This window comes from Aristolochia californica, unplaced genomic scaffold (assembly GCF_029961685.1).
Source record: "Aristolochia californica isolate CCGP_79_NKW_82.1479 unplaced genomic scaffold, dmAriCali1.0.hap1 SCAF_8, whole genome shotgun sequence".
Taxonomy (NCBI): domain Eukaryota; kingdom Viridiplantae; phylum Streptophyta; class Magnoliopsida; order Piperales; family Aristolochiaceae; genus Aristolochia; species Aristolochia californica.
The window spans coordinates 38,561,103-38,579,580 of NW_027182279.1; the positions used below are offsets into that span (position 1 = coordinate 38,561,103).

The 18,478-nt window shown below is 37.3% G+C and overlaps 1 protein-coding gene across 1 annotated transcript; it reads left to right on the forward strand.

Moving 5' to 3' along the window:
• The first annotated feature begins 16,269 nt into the window (after positions 1–16,269).
• LOC137938887 (protein neprosin-like) lies at positions 16,270–18,235 on the forward strand. Its single transcript, XM_068783980.1, has 7 exons — positions 16,270–16,283; positions 16,387–16,569; positions 16,667–16,753; positions 16,825–17,040; positions 17,131–17,295; positions 17,385–17,441; positions 17,525–18,235. The coding sequence occupies exons 2-7, from the start codon at positions 16,411–16,413 to the stop codon at positions 18,050–18,052; spliced, it is 1,212 nt and encodes a 403-aa protein (XP_068640081.1). The 5' UTR covers positions 16,270–16,283; positions 16,387–16,410; the 3' UTR covers positions 18,053–18,235.
• Positions 18,236–18,478: the final 243 nt, after the last annotated feature.

The window sequence follows — 18,478 nt, forward strand, 5'->3', positions numbered from 1 at the left end:
AGTTGGCATCTGTTTCAAGGGTCCCTCTCCCCAAAACCTTTACCCTGAAAAAATGGAAATTTGACCCTCCCAATGCCCACTGCACATGATATTATTGATGTCTTTCAATTATTTAAGGGCAACTTCATTACTCTTGTCCTTCTCTATCTTTTTATCTTAACTCCATTATTGACTTTGTGATCTATAATAAGCAGATGGCATTGTGTAATAGGCTCATGGTTGGGGTTTGTATATGGCAGAGATCCGCCTCAACTTTTATCGTATGATGCCGGTGCATCCAAGGTAGCCACCTTGGACCAGGCTTTAGTAGAAAGGGACACCATGCTCAGTGAGGTACGAACTCATCTCCAGGAGGCTCAGAATACTATGAAATTATATTATGATAAGAAACACTGGGAAATATTCTTTTCTCCAAGTGATTATGTATGGCTGCCTCTCCAACATTATAGGCAGCTTTCACTGACAACCTCCAAACGCCACAAGCTCTCTCCGAAATATTATGGTCCCTTTCAGGTGTTGGACTGCATTGGCACAGTCGCCTACCGCTTGCAACTTCCACCTGAGGCCAAGATCCACAATGTGTTTCATGTCTCCCAACTGAAGGCCTTCCAGGGAGACTCCCCATTACTGCACACCCCTCTTCCCCCACTACATGAGGGGCATGTCCTTTCTACTCTCGCGCAAGTGTTGCAGGCCCTTCACATTCAGGGTGATTGGGAAGTACTAGTTCAGTGGGCAGATGCTGACCCCATTGACACTACAAGGGGGCCCTTGGCCGCTTTTAGAGCTCTATACCCCACTTTCGAGCTTGAGGACAAGCTCTTTCTTCAGGAAGGGGGTGATGTTATGGACTCCATAGCATCCTGAGTTATCAACAGGCGTAGGAATTAAATTATGTTATTTCCCTTTTCATGTATTTCAATTTGGTTTGGTTTGGTCTGGATGTAAATTGGCGTGAACCAATGGACCCACGGGTCTAACTTGTATTTTCGTCCCCAAACCTATTTATGGGGACGACAAGAGGAATGAAGATTAAGCATTGAGAAATCTAGTTTAGACAGGTTAGATTCTCCCTCAGAGGTCTAGGTCGGATTCTCCCTCAGAGGTCCAAGTCGAGCTTCCTTCATAGCTCAATCATCTCTATTCCGTCATCACCATTCCACGTTCAAGAAATAGAGTTTCTCTCCCAGCGTCAACATCCAATCTGGAGGGAAGAGAAGGAAGAAGGGTGAGAAGATTCATGGCTCGGGAAGATCCTAACAGTTTGTCGACAGTTTATATTAAAATAAATGGGTACTTACTCTTTGGTACCTAATATGATCGTCCAACCTTCTTCTTGGCATATCAAGTGATTGAAGCCATAGTTACTTAAATGTTTTAGATAGTAGAAAACCCCCCTTCAAAGATTAATGAATGACAAGATCACACTCATTGCCTGGTGGTAATTATTCTTCTCTGCTACTAGAAAGAAACTGTCATGGAATTCTTTAACTTGGAAGTAAGTAAGCTGATGAAAACAAGATTTTTAGAAGCAGAAGCAATTGTTCATGTCTGGATGCTGCAGCCCATTAATGGGGCTATTGAGCAGAGAAAATTCATTTTCAGTTATTCATGTCACTGACTTGCATAGTTTTACTTTTGCAGTATACCTATGACGAAGGGTTTCTACTCTATTTCATGTTTCTGCAACTTGTGATAATCTTCTTTGAGATCAAATTTGAAAAATATTTAGTCTTCTTCATTTGCTTTATTGTAAAGTCTCATAAAAGCTGCCATACTCGTCTTTACAATGGGTGTTCTTCTTTAATGATGCAAACAAACAATTATAGACCAAGTAGCCCCCATAACACTAAGCGGCTTTAACCCCGGCTTTAACCCGGTAGATGAAAAACTGGAACGATTTTTATGTCATAAAAAAACAACCTGATTAGTGACCCGTGATTTGAACAGGTATGAGTGAACCCTAATTTTGTTAAAGTTGTTAGAATTGTTAGAAGAAATTATTCCTTCGGGACTATTTTTAGTCCTTAGACCATGTCTTCTGGAATGTAAAACAGAAGAATTTTTGTTTTTCTGTAAGGCTATTTGTAAGCCATTTTGATTTTTGAATAAACAGTTTTGTCTTGCTCCCGGATTTTTGCTTTGTATATGAAAAATTCAACATCTGGTATCAGAGCTGGATTAGCGACTCCGGGAAGAAAATTCCGTTCGGCGACCCCTGGTCTTCTTGGGCCGCAACCGTAGAAGGAGAGAGGTCTGACATCAAGAAAAAAAAAGAAATTTGTGAGACCCCTCTAGAAAAGAAAATTCCGTTTAGGAAGAAAATCCTGAAATCAGAGGAGATGGCGAGAGAGAAAAGAAATTTGAGAGAGGGAGAGAGCAAGACCCCTCCAGAAAAAAAAAATTTGGAACCCAGAGATCCCGAAAATCAGAGACGGCCGCAGACCCATCCTGACTCGACGAAAGCTCACTCCGGACCTTCCCAAAAATCAGAGACGTCGAGAGAGAGATTAAGAAAAAAATAGCCACATCGTAGCCGCAAACCCTCCGGACTCGACGAAAGCTCCGTCCAGAGCTTCCCGAAACCTAGAGATCCCAAAAATTAGAGACGGCGAGAGAGACATCAAGAAAAAAAAAATAGTCGTGCCGCAGCCGCAAACCCTTCTTCACCGATTTCTGCTTCCTAACTTTGGACGGAAGAAACAACTTTGATTTCTTCGCCGGCGTCAATGTTGCCATCGCCTAGGTTCTCTCCCCACCGAACGGCTGATCAGTCTTCGTTTTTCCAGCGCCGCTTTGAGGAGAGAGGAGCAGCGCCTGTTTCGCGGAGATAAGAGAGAAAAATAAAAAACGAGGAGAGCGTTTAGAGGAGGGAGAAGAAAAACAATACGAGGAGAAGGAGAGCGTTCCGAGGAGAGGAGAAATAAAAAAATAAGGAGAGCCTCGTGTTGATTTGAGGAGAGAAGAACGGCGCTTGTTTCGAGGAGAGAAAAAAATCCTTGAGGTGAAAAAAACAGTAAGAATGACAATAGTTTTGTTCAACCAGCAATTCCAAAGCTTAATGAACACTTTGATCAGGAAAATTTTCTGCACTCGAAGGAATATTGGGAGTTGATAGAAGAAGGGACCCCTAGAGCAGAATCAAGGGAAGAACTCACAGAAGAACAAAAGAAGGTGATTGCATATGCAAAGCTGAAGGATTTGAAGTTAAAAATTATCTCTTCCAAGCCATTGATCGATCAGTCCTGGAGACTATTTTGAATAAGGATACATCGAAGAATATTTGGGAGTCCATGAAGCAAAAGTGCAAGGGGACGGCACAGGTGCAGCGTGTACAACGTCAAGCACTTCAAAAGGAATTTGAGGTGCTCAACATGAAGTTAGGAGAATCTGTGAATGAATATTTTGCTCGAACCCTTACTATAGCTAACAAGATGAGGGTTCATGGTGAGAAAATGGAGGATATTGTGGTATTTGAAAAGATTCTAAGATCTATGACAACAAAATTCGACTATGTTGTGTGCTCAATTGAAGAGTCTAATGATCTAGACACCTTGTCCATTGATGTGCTACAAAGCAGTCTTCTAGTGCATGAACAACGCATGAATAGTCATGTTGTGGAAGAACAAGCATTGAAAGTTACTTATGAAGGACAATCAGGAGGAAGAGGACAAGGTCGTGGTAGATTTAGAGGGAAAGGATGAGGTAGGCAAAATTTTGACAAGTTTACTATTGAGTGTTACAATTGTCATAATGTTGGACATTTTCAATATGAATGCCCAACAAAGGGGACAAAGACAAACGTACATTATGCAGAAGTTAATGAAGAAATGTTGTTAATGGTATATGTGGACTTCAAGGAAGCTAGTAAAGAGGAGCTATGGTTCCTTGATTTAGATTGCAGCAACCATATGTGTGGCAAGAAGGAGCTTGTCTTCATGCTTGATGAAAGTTTTAGCAATTTTGTAAAGTTGGGAGACAATTCAAGTATGACTGTGATAGAAAAAGGAAACATACGAATATTGGTGAATGGACTTGTGCAGGTCATCGCTGAGGTGTTTTATGTTCCAGAACTGAAGACTAATTTGCTAAGTGTTGGACAACTACAAGAAAAGGGGCTTGCAATTCTCATACAGCATGGGAAATGTAAAATGTATCATCCTGAGAGAGGATTGATCATGGAGACTGCAATGACCTCAAACAAAATGTTCATCTTATCTGCCCAGAAATAGCCAAAAGAATAAATATGTTTTTCTTCTCTTATAGGGGATCCAACTCGGATTTGGCACTCTAGATATGAACATTTAAGCTTCAATGGCTTAAAAACTCTTCGTCGAAAAAGAATGGTGAATGGACTACCTCAATTTATAGCTCCTTCGACGGTATGTGAAAATTGTTTGGTAGGAAAACAACACAGAGATTCATTTCCAAAAGAAAGCACATGGAGGGCTTCTCAGAATCTTTAACTGGTGCATGCTAATATCTGTGGACCAATCAACCCTACTTCAAAAGGCAAGAAAAGGTATCTAATCACTTTCATTGATGATTTTAGCCGCAAAACTTGGGTTTATTTCTTGGTAGATAAATTAGAAGCTTTCATTACTTTCAAGAATTATAAGAGTCGTGTTGAGAGAGAAACTAGTTCATATATAAGATGTCTTCGCACTAATCGTGGACGAGAATTTACATCACACGAGTTCACAATTTTTTGTAAAGAAAATGACATACGTAGACAACTGACTGTAGCATAAACTCCACAACAAAATAGAATTGCAGTGAGAAAAAACCAAACCATTATGAATATAGTTCGAAGCATGATTTCAGGAAGAAAGATTCCAAAAACTTTCTGGCCTGAAGCAGTCAATTGGATTGTCTATGTTCTGAAAAGAAGTCCAACTTTCGTAGTTAAAAACATGACTCTGGAAGAAGCTTGGAGTGGAATTAAACTCTCAGTTGATCATTTCAGTGTTTGGTTGCATATCACATGTTCATATTCCTGATAATAAGAGGACTAAGCTTGATGACAAGAGTGTGAAATGTATTCTAATCAGAGTTAGTGAGGAATCAAAGGCATATAGATGATCCAGTTTCTCAGAAGATAATAGTAAGCAAAGATGTGAATTTTGAAGAAGAAAACAGTTAGGATTGGAGTAAGAGTCATGAAGAAGCTAGTATGGCTGATCTGGACTGAGGAGAAAGTGACAAAGAATCTCTCCCAATAAATAACAATGGTGGAAACATTGAAGCTGATCACCGTGACAATTCAACAGAAGATATAGAGGGTGATCATTCAGATGAGTCAAATGAAGAAAATAGGAGTAATGGCAATGCAGAAAGAGTCAGAAGGCCACCAACTTGGATGAGAGATTACGAAAGTGGAGAAGATCTCTTTGAGGAAGAAAATACTGCATACCAAGCTTTGTTTGCAAGCAGTGATCCAGTCTAATTTGGTGATGTTGTGAAAAGTATGAAGTGGAGAAAAGCAAAGGATGTAGAAATAGAAGTCATAGAAAGAAATGATACGGAGAGTTGACAGACTTACTTGTTGAAGCAAAGAAGGTTGGGGTAAAATGGGTTGATAAGACAAAGCTCAATGAGAATGGAAAAGTGGATAAGTACAAAGCCCGGTTGGTCCCAAAGGGATACACTCAAAAGCATGGAGTAGATTATACTGAGGTTTTTGCACCTGTAGCTCGGTTAGATACAATTCGACTAGTGATTTCTCTTACAGCTCTAAAGGAGTAGACAATCTACCAATTAGATGTAAAGTCAGCCTTTTTGCATGGTGAACTAAGTGAAAAAGTATTTGTCAAACAACCACTTGGCTATGAACAGAAGGGCAATGAGTAGAAGGTTTTAAGACTGAAAAAAGCCTTGTGTGGATTTAAACAAGCTCCACGAGCTTGGTATAGTCGTATAGAGTGCTATTTCATGAAAAAAGAATTTGAGAAATGCCACCATGAACCTACTTTATTTATCAAGACTGGAAATGAAGGTAAGATCTTAATTGTATGTCTCTATGTTGATGATCTTATATTTACTGGGAATGATGAGTTTATGTTTGCTAAGTTTAAAAAAAAACATGATGCTTGTTTTGATATGACTGATCTTGGAAAAATGAGATGTTTTCTTGGCATTGGGGTGATGCAAAGATCAGATGACATATTTATTAGTCAAAAGAAATATGTTCATGAAGTGTCGAAGAGGTTCAACATGGACAAGTGCAACCCAATTTGCAATCCTATGGTTCCTGGATTCAAGCTCATGAAAAATGGAGATGGAGTATAGACAGTACTTTCTAAAATCAGAATGTGGGAAGTCTTATGTATTTGACTACCCCCCATCCAGATGTTATGTTTGTGGTGAGTCTCATCAGTAGATTCATGGATTGCCCTACTGAACTTCATTTTCAAGCAGTAAAGTGGATATTAAGGTATTTGAAATGTACTATTGATTTTGGTGTGTTCTATAAGAAGGAAGGAAGTGAGGAATTAATTGCCTACACAAATAGTGATTATGCTGAGGATTTACACGAGAGGAAAAGCACTTCAGGTTATGTGTTTATGTTGGGCTCAAGAGCAGTGTCTTGGTCCTCGAAGAAACAACCTATAGTCACTTTGTCCACTACTTAAGCTGAGTTCATTGTTGCAACCACATGTGCTTGTCATGCAATATGGATAAGAAGGATATTGGAAACTCTCAGTCATACTCAACATGATTCCACAACCGTTTATTGTGATAACAATTCAGCAACCAAACTTTCTAAAAATAAAGTGATGCATGGTCGTTGCAAACAGATTGATGTTCGTTTTCATTTCCTTCGTGAGCTAACAAAAGATGAAATTGTAAAGATGATTTATTTTTATACATAGGAACAAGTTGCAGATACAATGACTAAGCCTTTAAAGCTTGACGCGTTCTTGAAGATACGTGCTCTGTTGGGTGTTTGTTCAGATCCAGGTGTAAACCGATTGCTAAAAGCATTCAGTTTAAGGGAGAATGTTAAAGTTGTTAGAATTGTTAGAAGGAACTATTCCTTTAGGACTATTCTTATTCCTTAGACCATGACTTTCGGAATGTAAAACAGAAGAATTTATGTTTCACTGTAAGGCTATTTGTAAGCCATTTTGATTTTTGAATAAGCAATTTTTTCCAGCTCCTGAATTTTTGCCTTGTATATGAAATATTCAACAAATTTACAAGGTTGTCTCCTATAGACCCATCTAAAGTCATTATGATGTCATAACCTAAAAAAGAATCTAGTCTTGACATGCCAATGCAAAATGGTCATCAGTGCACCATGTGCAAGACTTGTTGATGCTAGTGAACCACTTGTCCATCTTGACGTTTTGCCTTTGGTTACTTACATCAAACTACTTACTTTTTATCACATACACAAAATTCTTATACAAGTAGCACAATTCTATTATCTCAATCACCATCACATAATAGTCATTCACCAAAATAACGCTATTTTGAAATCTTTTATGTGCTTCAAGCTGCTCAGTATTTATTCTCAGATCATTGATGATGCAGTTTGAGTAAATACGTTGGCTGATGGGGCCAAAACCAAGGATATAAATATCAAAGTGTCTATTAAGATGACCTTGGTATTGGGTCTATAAATGCCAATGTGTCTATACTATGACTGCTCGTATGTTTTGTGTGGAAAATTGATATTTTATCCTTCCAAAACCTAGGATCCCCATCAAAATTTTGATCGGGCCAGTTGGATCTAGTTTCCACACCATCCAAGAATATTAAGCAAAAATTTAATGTTTCGTTATCAATATACGATTCAATGATGGAGCCTTCAAGACAAGTTTTTTTCATACTGTATTTTTCAACATGTGTAGAAGACTATTTGAATGAAATAAGTTAGAACAAATATGACAAAATAAGACACATGCAATTCTATGATAAGGAACCGCTAATTATCTCTTAACTGGATACATCCACCAATATTGCACTAAACCACACAACAATACCTCTTGTGATAGATGGATTGCTAGAAGCACTATAACATCATAGAATGCAGGTGGAAAACGCTTTCCAAATTATATAATATCATATTGTAGCATGTTCAAGTCATCCACCCTTAGCGTCTTCAGACACTTCTCCATGAAAAGTTATCCTAACTAAATGATAGGAGTCATTACATAATTTGGTAGACAATAAGCATGCAATAGGAGACTAGGTCATGGTCAAACTATAGTTCCACCAAGCCTCTTTTATTATATCAATTAGTGCATTGGTTATGCTCATGTTATGTTCATATTATTCAATTCTTTGTCATCTAAACTATTAATTATTTATCTTTATAAGTTTATGTTATGTTAAATAAGTGTAGTATGCTCATGTTATAATCGTCATTCTAAGTTCCTGATCAGCCTAATTATTAGTTGTTTATGTTTAGAAGTGTATTAAGTGATGTTATGCTTACGTTCTTTCATCTTAATTATATATTTCTTATGTTTATCTATGAATATTATACATGTTATAATCAAATTATGTGCAAATTATGAATAATTTTTAAGGGTTAGCTGAACACAATTTCCTGTGGATATATACTCATTGCTATCATTATAAAATAGACACATAATCCTTCTTCACACAATCCATACAATGGTCTCATCCTACCACCCTTGGCTCCACAAAAAGATATTGACATACATTACAATTTTTGTAATCCAGCATATTTTGTATCACTTTTTGCATGCAGCAGAAACTTGAGTACAGCTTTGTTTCAATCAATAAAAAATCACTACTTTTTTTTACAGAGTTCATTTAGAAATAAAGAAATAATTTAGGACCTGGACCCAAAGTCATTTAATGTCTAGTTTAATAGATGGTTGTTCTGTTGTGCCATAGGAGTAGAAAGGATGTTGACAAAAGTTCATATGGTGATCTTCTTGCTGCTTGTTGGTCTTCTGTTTGGTACTCTTGGTTAGATGCCGCTAGACCTGTTTCTGAGTCATGTTATGATTCTGATAATGCTGGAGAAGAATGCTGCCAACATGCAAAGCTCTGGTGCTTTCCCGGAGCTGAACCAAGTTGATATGGATCACTAAATTCTGGGTGTTCACTGGAGGGATTGAAAAGACGTGGTTGCTCCATTGCTGGATTTTGTTCAACTTCACTGGAGGGAAGTTGAAAGTTGAAAGGCGAACCAATTGTGGATGGCACGTACAGTTAGCTGATAAATTCTTTATTTGGCATTCGGAGTCTGTATATATTCAAATGGTTTAATATTTGCTATTAAGGGTATGTTTGGAACCCAGGGGAAAGCATATTTTAATTAACCTATTTTTTATTTAATAAAATCAATGGTTTTAAATTTAACGAAAACATATTATTAATTAATATTACGTACAAATATATAGTGTGTTAAAGTTATGATTAGATCAATTTTCTTGTTAAATCATTTTTTTAGGTTAAAATATATCATATGTTATTAATAAATTAATAATTAAACTTATTACATTCGTTTCTGTTATCTATAGCATTATTTATTATTTATTATTTATAATTAATCATGTGCGTATTTCATTGGTTCATGTAATTACTGTATTAATGCACAATAAAATGCAATCATTAAATACTATAATATCTAATTCAATTAATAATTATATTAATATATTTTAATTATGCATTAAATTACTTATTCGTGTCGTAATAATGCATGTTTTACCTAATTTTGGGTTTAAGGGTTATGTTTTAATTAAGTATACTATTAGGGTTTAAGGATTTTCTTGTTTTTTATATTTTTCTCATGTTGGGGCACTAACACTGGAAACTGTTTTCCAATGCACATGAAGTCGTCAACACTAACACCAAGTCCGAAGATGCAGTTCATGTAGATGACTAACATGAAGTTCATGTTGGAGATGAAGATGAACTTCAAATTTCCGTTTTGTTGACTAAAATCCCCTTAAGCATCGAGATGACTTGAAGTCTGGCACTCCACTATCGACGTCAGGAGATGAACTGAGTAATGCGGTTGAAGTTCATCTTCATTTTCAAGTTGACTACGTACTATCGACGTCAGGAGATGAACTGTATTTGATCAATTGATTAATTTTAATTTTTTTGAAATATATTATTAATTAATACTACGCATATTTCGTTTTTAATAAAATAATTCTTATTTACTCATTATATTTATTTTTTATTTATTGTATTATATTAGTGATTTAATAGTGGTAATATTACGTACAAATATATAGTGTATTAAAGTTATGATTAAATCAATTTTTCCTCTTAAAACATTCATTTTTAGGCTATATTATAATTAATCATGTGCGTATTCATTGCTTCACGTAGTTACTGTATTAATGCACAATAACATATCTAATTCAATTAATAAATATATTAATATATTTTAATGATACATTAAATAAGTTACTCGTGTAGTAATAATGATGGTTTTACCCAATTTGGGGTTCGAGGATTATGTTGTAATTATAAGTGTACTGTACAGGTTTAGGGATTCTCTTGTTTTTTATGTTTTTCTAATTAGTGGGCACTATTCACTGGAAACTGTTTTCCTGTACATGAAGGCGTCAACACTAACACAAATTCTTACCTGATCTTCATGTACATGACATGACATGATCTTCATGTTGGACATGACTTGATCTTCAAGAATCCACTTTGGGGCACTAACCCCCCCCCCCCCCCCCCCCCCCCCCCCCCCCATAGTGTTATAGCAGCTTCCGGTCCGTAATCATTCGCCTGCCACACCATAAAGACATTAGTTGATGGTAACAACGAATGATCTTTACTGAAAGATTAAGGGGGTTTAGTCAACTTCATCTCCCCCCCATAGTGTTATAGCAGCTTCCGGTTCGTAATCATTCACCTGCCACACCATAGAGACATTAGTTGACGGTAACAACGAATGATCTTTACTAAAAGATTAAGGGGGGTTAGTCAACTTCATCTTCATCTCATGCATCTACATGATCTTCATCTTCGAAATGGGTGTTAGGGGGGTTAGTCCACAATGAAGTGGATTGAATTCCCCCCGCATTACCTAGTTCATCAAAAAATGGCGTTAGTGTAGAAAGACTTGAATTGAAGTGAGATTACACCATTTCATTCGCTCAGGCAAAAACGGGGGAAAGTTGTTTCCTACCTATTTTGCGAATCATCAGCTTTCCATGCACGACGCACGTTGCTTCTCCCCCCCTGCTTTTCTACTCTCCCTCTCCTCGGACTTCGTCTCCCGACGATCTCTGCTCCCTCCGCGATTGTTCAGCAAAGTGTTTTTTTTTTCTCCTCCCTCTTCCCTCCCCCCCGTCGGCCATCCTCCCTCTCTCTCTTCCCCCCCCCCCCCCCCCCGGTCGGCCATCCTCCCTCTCTCTCCCCCCCCCCCCCCCCCCCCTGTCGGCCTTCCTTCCTCCCTCTCCTCTCCCTCTCGACCTTCGTCTCAGAGCACGGGAGGCCGAGCCTTTATCGCAGAGCCCCTCGGCCTCCCGGCTTCTCTTCTCTCTCGACCTCCCTATTTTCTCCCTCTTGACGTACCATCGGAGCGTCGCCTCCGTCGTCGTTGCCCACTGGCCCGCCGCTGAGGAAGACGAAGACGATGTTTAATTTTTCCTAAGTTAGGAAAAATTAAACCATCGTCATAATTGGTTTAATTATCCAATTAATTAAACCATTAGTTTTTAATTTTTTTGTTAATATATTATTAATTAATAATATGTAAGGTATATATTATGTTATTGATAAATTAATATATTTATTTCTTTATTATGTATTTTTTATTTTTTATTAAAATAGTGAGTTTTAATGTTAAACTATACCTTATGTTATTACAAAATAATTTATTTATTTATTATATTCACTTATGTTATTTTTAAATTTTTTATTTATTTTAAATAATTTATTCTAGTCACACATAATTAGTATATTAATTCATAATAAACTGTAATCATTAATTGGTTTAATTATCCAATTGTTATAATTAATTAAGCCATTAGGTTTATTTATTATATTCTCTTGTGTTATTTTTTAATTTTTTTATTAATTTTGTATAATTTATTCTAGTCACACGTAATTATTGTTTTAATTTATAATAAATTATAATCATTAAGAAATATAATATAGTTTCTCATTAATTAGGATAGTAATATATTCTAATACTACACGTTAAATCACTTATAAGTGTAGTAACCACGTTTTATTTTTGTTAATTATATGTTTAGGTATATGTTCTATTTAAGTATATTATAAAAGGTTACTCATTCTCTTCTTTATATCATATTTTTCATTTGGGGGCACTAACACTGGAATCTGTTTTCCAGCCACTTGAACTCACCTATACTAACACCCAAACATGAGTTGAAGTTGAATCAATTCATTTTACTTCAATTCAAGTTCATTGTGGACTAACCCCCCCTTAGTGTGGACAAGTTCATCTTCGAAATCTTCGAAATAGGGTGTTAGTGTGGACAAGTTCATCTTCATCTTCGAAATTTAAAACCATTGATTTTATTGATTATAAAAATAAGTTAATTAAACCAAGTGTTTGAGTTAACAATATTTTAATTACCACTATTAAATCACTAATACAATAGAGTAAATAAAATATAAATATGATTAATAAATAAAACAGTATTATATTAATAACATAAGATAGATTTTTTACATGGTATTAATTAATACTATATTTTGACAAAATTAAAAGTAATTAATTAATCAAATGCATATTTTAATTATATTTTATTTACCGAAGACTTAAATATAAAGTTTAATATAGTAATAAAATTGAACAAAAATAATAAATAAATACATATACAACTTTATTAATAACCTAAAAGAAAGATTATTCAAATAAAACGTTATTCTTTTTTTCATTTGAATTTCTTCTACATGAAAGTAGAAAGGTAGATCAAGAATTAGTCCCAACACCTTTGAGCTTTCTTTAAAATGAGTTATTAAGAATTTTTCTGATTAGCTCTTTAGTGTGTATATGTGCAACACAGTCAACCATGTATTTCCAAATTTATTCACTTGAAGCATTTAGATTCAAACTTATTTAACCTCTCCCCCTCTTTAATGGGAAACCATCATTTGCCTTGTATAGTGAATTGAATCAAATAGTATTTTGGGGAGGAGGGCCTTTGTAAGTTTTGTATCAAATTATTCTAAGTTCCCATCAATCTGCAATAATTCACTTTAAATTCTCAAAACTCCCTTTGATAAACAGATCATTGTCTACAAATACCAATCTGAGCTCAATAAATTGAAATGAACAAAAAAAGAATATATTAATCTTTTACAATGTGGAACTTCCTCCTAATGAAATAAATCAATACAAATAATGTTATTCTGAATCAGCTAAGAAGAATGCTAAAATACCATTCATCTTAGCGTCATGTCTAATGTCTACGGTGCCCAAAACCCCTACCTACAAAGGGTGTACAGGCAGCAGCTTCTTAACAACCTTCAATGCGGGAATACCTGCGCTCAGAAACGAACCTTTTGTTCGTAGTACATTTCCGATGACAAGTTGCAGATAGGTCAGTATACTGGTATATGGCCATGAAGAAGATATCTTGACTGGTAAGGCGGGAGTAAGAAAGGTTGTTTGAAATGTGTACAATTGGACAAATGGAAGAAATTGCCATAAAGAAAATCATGCCAACTTCAATACATCCCTTTAAAGATGGGGTTTGTGCGGCAAATACTTGCACCGTATTCCTCATATTCTGCTTTTGTATGGCATGCCTGCAAATATTATCCAAGGCAGATTGAATTGTTCATTTGTATGAAACCAACAAATAACTGAGAGAGCAAGAAAAGAAAACTACCACAGAAATGATAGAAGGTGAACAGACCAAGCAAAAATCACATATGAAGGTTTCTTGTTTTTAGTAATCACGATTCAGTGTTTAAAAAGCTGGCACGATTAGAACGTGGAACAATGATTCACATCAAACATAGCTTGTATCGATTGAGTAAAACATGCAAAAAGCACATATGAAGGGAACATTAAAAAAAATATCCCATCACCGAAACACAAACCATAAAAAATAGAATACGATGTGGTGGATATGTATAACACCCGAATCTCCTCACCACATGGCAAAAACATTCTATAGCACTTCAAAAATCCTCAACAACATTCTCAAACATTTCAAAATTAATTAAACTATTTTCACTACTGCATATGCACTAAACAATGACAAAACACACACATCAAGTCCAAATTCACCGAACACCCCAGGTAGAGCCCCATATAACTTCGCAATCACTACGAATTGTACCTCGTAAGTGATGAGGGTCGGGTTTCATTGGCTAATGGACGCCCGTGTAGGCGACTCAGCCTTGATTGAATTGGACTAAAAAACCCCTAATAAAACCTAAACCTTAAACCATCAAACCCTAAAGTCCCTAAACCCTATCACCTACTAAACTCTAAACCCTAAACACTAATTCCAGAACATAATACCCTAAACCCTAGACCTCCTAAACCTTAGAAACCCTAAACCCTAAACCCTACACCATAATTCCAAACCCTAAACCCAAAAAACCCTAGAGCTAAAAAACACAAAACCCCCAAAACCTTAAAAACCCTAAACCATCAAACCCTAAACCCTATCGCCTACTAAACTCTAAACCCTAAACACTAATTTCAGAACTTAATACCTTAAAAGCCCTAAACCCTAAACCCTACACCCTAATTCCAGACCCTAAAGCCAAAAAACCCTAGAGCTTAAAAACCCTAAACCCCCTAAACCTTAAAAACCCTAATCCCTAAAATACCCTAAATCCTTAACCATAAACCCTCAGCCCTAATTACAGGATCCTTAAATATCGAGCACCAAGCCCTAAAAATAATCCCTAACACGAATCAAGAATTTATACCCCAAACTGTAACCCTAAATCTCACAATTATGCACAAATAACCCCCAATTAGGCACTGAAAATAAAATTAAATAAAATAAAACACTAATTTAATGAAAAAAATTAGGGTTTAGTCATACCTTCTGAAATTTGGGGGAAACGGAAGTTGAAGGGTGAAATCGATGCCTAATCGAAGTGGAAATTAAGCAATCGATACCCAAATGTCAAAATCGAAGAAAATCAAAATCGAAATGGGAAAATCGAACGAAATTGGAAGGTATTTTGGGGAAAAGGAGAATAGCCAGAGAGAGAAGGGAGTGGGAGGCTAAAAGGGAGAAGAGAAGGAGAAGAGAGAGAAGAAAGGGAGGTTGAGAGGGATAAGAGAGAGAGAGAGAAGTGAGAGAGAAAAACGGAGAGCGAGTCCGAGAGAAGAGGGAGGCACGGAGACAAGAGAGGGGGTGCGAGAGAGAGGGCGAGTCCGAGAGAAGACCGAGAGACGGAGGCCGCAGACGAGAGGGAGCAGAGACGGAGGCCACAGACGAGAATCCGAGAGAAGAGAGGCAGCAGCGACGTCGGGGGTGCAGGGAGACGAGAGAGGGAGTGCGGGAGAGAGGAAGAAAAAAAGGGAACCGAGGACACCGAGAGAGGGGGGTGCGAGGAGAGAGAGGGAAAAAGTAAGCGTCACGCATCCTTCATCTCAAAGAAGATCAAATATGGTCTTCTTTGAGATGAAGGATTTTAACCCGTGGAGATGAAGGACCGCTTCATCCCCTGCATCCAGATGAAATGTCATCTGCGCTCCACTAACGACTTTAAGTGTAGAAGGGCGTCATGCGGTTGAAGATCATCTCGGACTTCAAGTTGACTAACCCCCCTAATGAGAGCATTTTTAGGACTTACTGTAAAGTAAACGAAGAGGCAAGTTTCAGTGCTGCGTCCGTCAAATGCTGGAAATACCTACAGTAAAAATAATCCACTCCTATATGATAGAAGAAGCTAAATTACCACGAACTGATCGAGTATATTAGAACACTTGTTACTTACATGCCATCCGACTTCTACAGTGTTACGTACAGGGCCACCATTGGTAACTTCCGTAGTAAGGACCACCTTGTGTTACCTTCTCTGCATACTGAATGACAATAAAACCTCATCTGTTTGCATTCAATGCATGCACCAACCTGTCGTCACATGGTTGAAAGAAAGCCCAAGAGATTAGACGCACCAACCTGTCGTCACTCGGACCACCGGGAAGAAACTAAACGGACCGCGTGTTCTATCTTGCTATTTAATGCAGAAATAAATTTCCCACCAGAATTGTGTTCGCTCCACCAAGAAAATATCGAGGAATTAAGCGTCCCACTCCTACTATAAATAGGCTACCTTGTAATTCAGTGTTCATAGCAAGAAGTTCTAGTAGGAATCCACAGGTCATTTATCTTTTTAGTTTGATGTTTTGTTCATTCATTGCAGTAAGCCGAAAAGTTTCTTCCTAGTTATTTTCTTACAGAATCACTACTCTGATACTTGTAGGAACTACACGGAGACTCCGTAGCCATGGATCGTCTGATGAATATTAGTTTATTCACGTTGTTGCTCATTTTCGCTTTCGTTTCCCACGGCTTCTGTGATGATTTTGATGTATCTGTGGAAGAGTATGTGCGGATGAAGAAATACCTTGCGTCTGTGAACAAGCCCCCGGTGACGACGATCACGGTGAAATTTCTAAACACACGCTGCCTATTATCGTTTTCAAATATTTTAGTTACTTTTTATGAAGTTTAATGCATTCAATTTCATCGTATGGAAGTAGACCAAGGCCGGAGATGTTTTCGATTGTGTTGATATAAACAAACAACCATCTCTGGATCATCCTTTACTCAGAAACCACACAGTGCAGGTGCAAATTTTTCCTTTTAGGTTTCTGATACTCTCTGATACAGGAGTTTGATAAGTGAATTCGTGTTACAGCTCGAACCTCCTTCATTTCCACCTATGAAGAAGCTCAGGCCTTCATCCTTCATTAGCATGATGACAGAAAAAGACGACGAAGGGTGCCCACTGGGAACAGTTCCAATGACAAGAGTCCACATGAAGGACTTGTTAAAATTTGGTTCAGTGGAGAACTACAACAGCAAGTATGGACGAAGTGGCTACCAGCCCTTACGCCAAACAGATGAACACCAGGCAAGTATCCTTCCTATAAACAACTCCGAATTTGTTCTTTAGATATATTGTTTGCACAAATAATTGTTACGTTTCATTTGTGTCATTCAGTATGCAGTGAAGAGAATAGAAGGTGGCCCCTACTATGGAACTCGAGTGACAATAAACGTATGGAAGCCAGTGATTAATACCCAAAACCATGAAGTATTCAGTCTAGCCCAGTTATGGGTTGCCAATAGTGGCCCTGTATTTAACTCTATAGAAGCCGGATGGCATGTAAGTAACAAGTGTTCTTAAATCTACTCGATCAGTTCATGGAAATTTAGCTTCTTCTATCATATAGGAATGGATTATCTTTACTGCAGGTATATCCAGCATTTCACGGAGGCAGCACTGAAACTTACCTCTTCGTTTTCTTTACAGTAAGTCCTAAAAAAGCTCCCATTAATCTTTCAGTAAAGATCATTCGCTGTTACCATCAACCAATGTCTCTATGGTGTGGCAGGGGAATAATTACGGACCCGGAAGCTGCTATAACGCTATGTGTGGGTTCATTCAAGTAGACAGAAAAATAACTCCTGGAATGATATTGCCTAAGGTCTCTGCTTACGATGGAACTCAAGAGGAAATCACCATTTCCGTGTATAAGGAAGTCACATCTGGAGATTGGTGGTTCGGGTACGAAGACAGTAATGGTTATGTATCAGTTGGGTACTGGCCAAATAGCCTCTTCAACTCTCTAGCTAATTACGCAAACAAGATCGACTGGGGAGGAGAAACTGATTCTGATGTCTACCCAGGAGTAACTTATGCGCCAATGGGGAGTGGTAGATTCCCTTCTGAAGGCTATAAAAAGGCAGCTTATATGAGTAATATGAAGGTGGTAGACAGTAGCATGCAGTTCGTAGATGCCTCAAGTAATCTTATTTCAGATGCAGAAACACCACAATGCTATCAGTTAGGAGACAACCCGGTTGATGTTCCCACGATTGGTCCACACTTCTATTTTGGAGGACCTGGGGGCACTTGTTGAACTGCACTTCCATGGCGGTACTGAATCACGAACCCTAATCATCTACTACTAGTCATCTACTACTACTACTACTACTACTAGTAGTGATCTGTAATAAGTAGATGGCGTTGTGTAATAGCTTGTTGAAAGTTTATATTAAAATAAATGGGTACTTACTCTTGGGTACCTAATATGATCATCCAATCTTCTTCTTGGCATATCAAACGATTGAAGCCATAGTTACTGAAATATTTTAGATAGTAGAAAACCCTACTTCAAAGATTAATGAACGACAAGATCACACTCATTGCCAGATGGTAATTGTTCTGTCACGGAATTCTTTAACTTGGAAGTAAGTAAGCTGATGAAAACAAGATTTTTAGTAGCAGAAGCAGTTACTGCAACTCATTAATGGGGTTGCTGAGCAGAGAAACTTCATTATTAGTT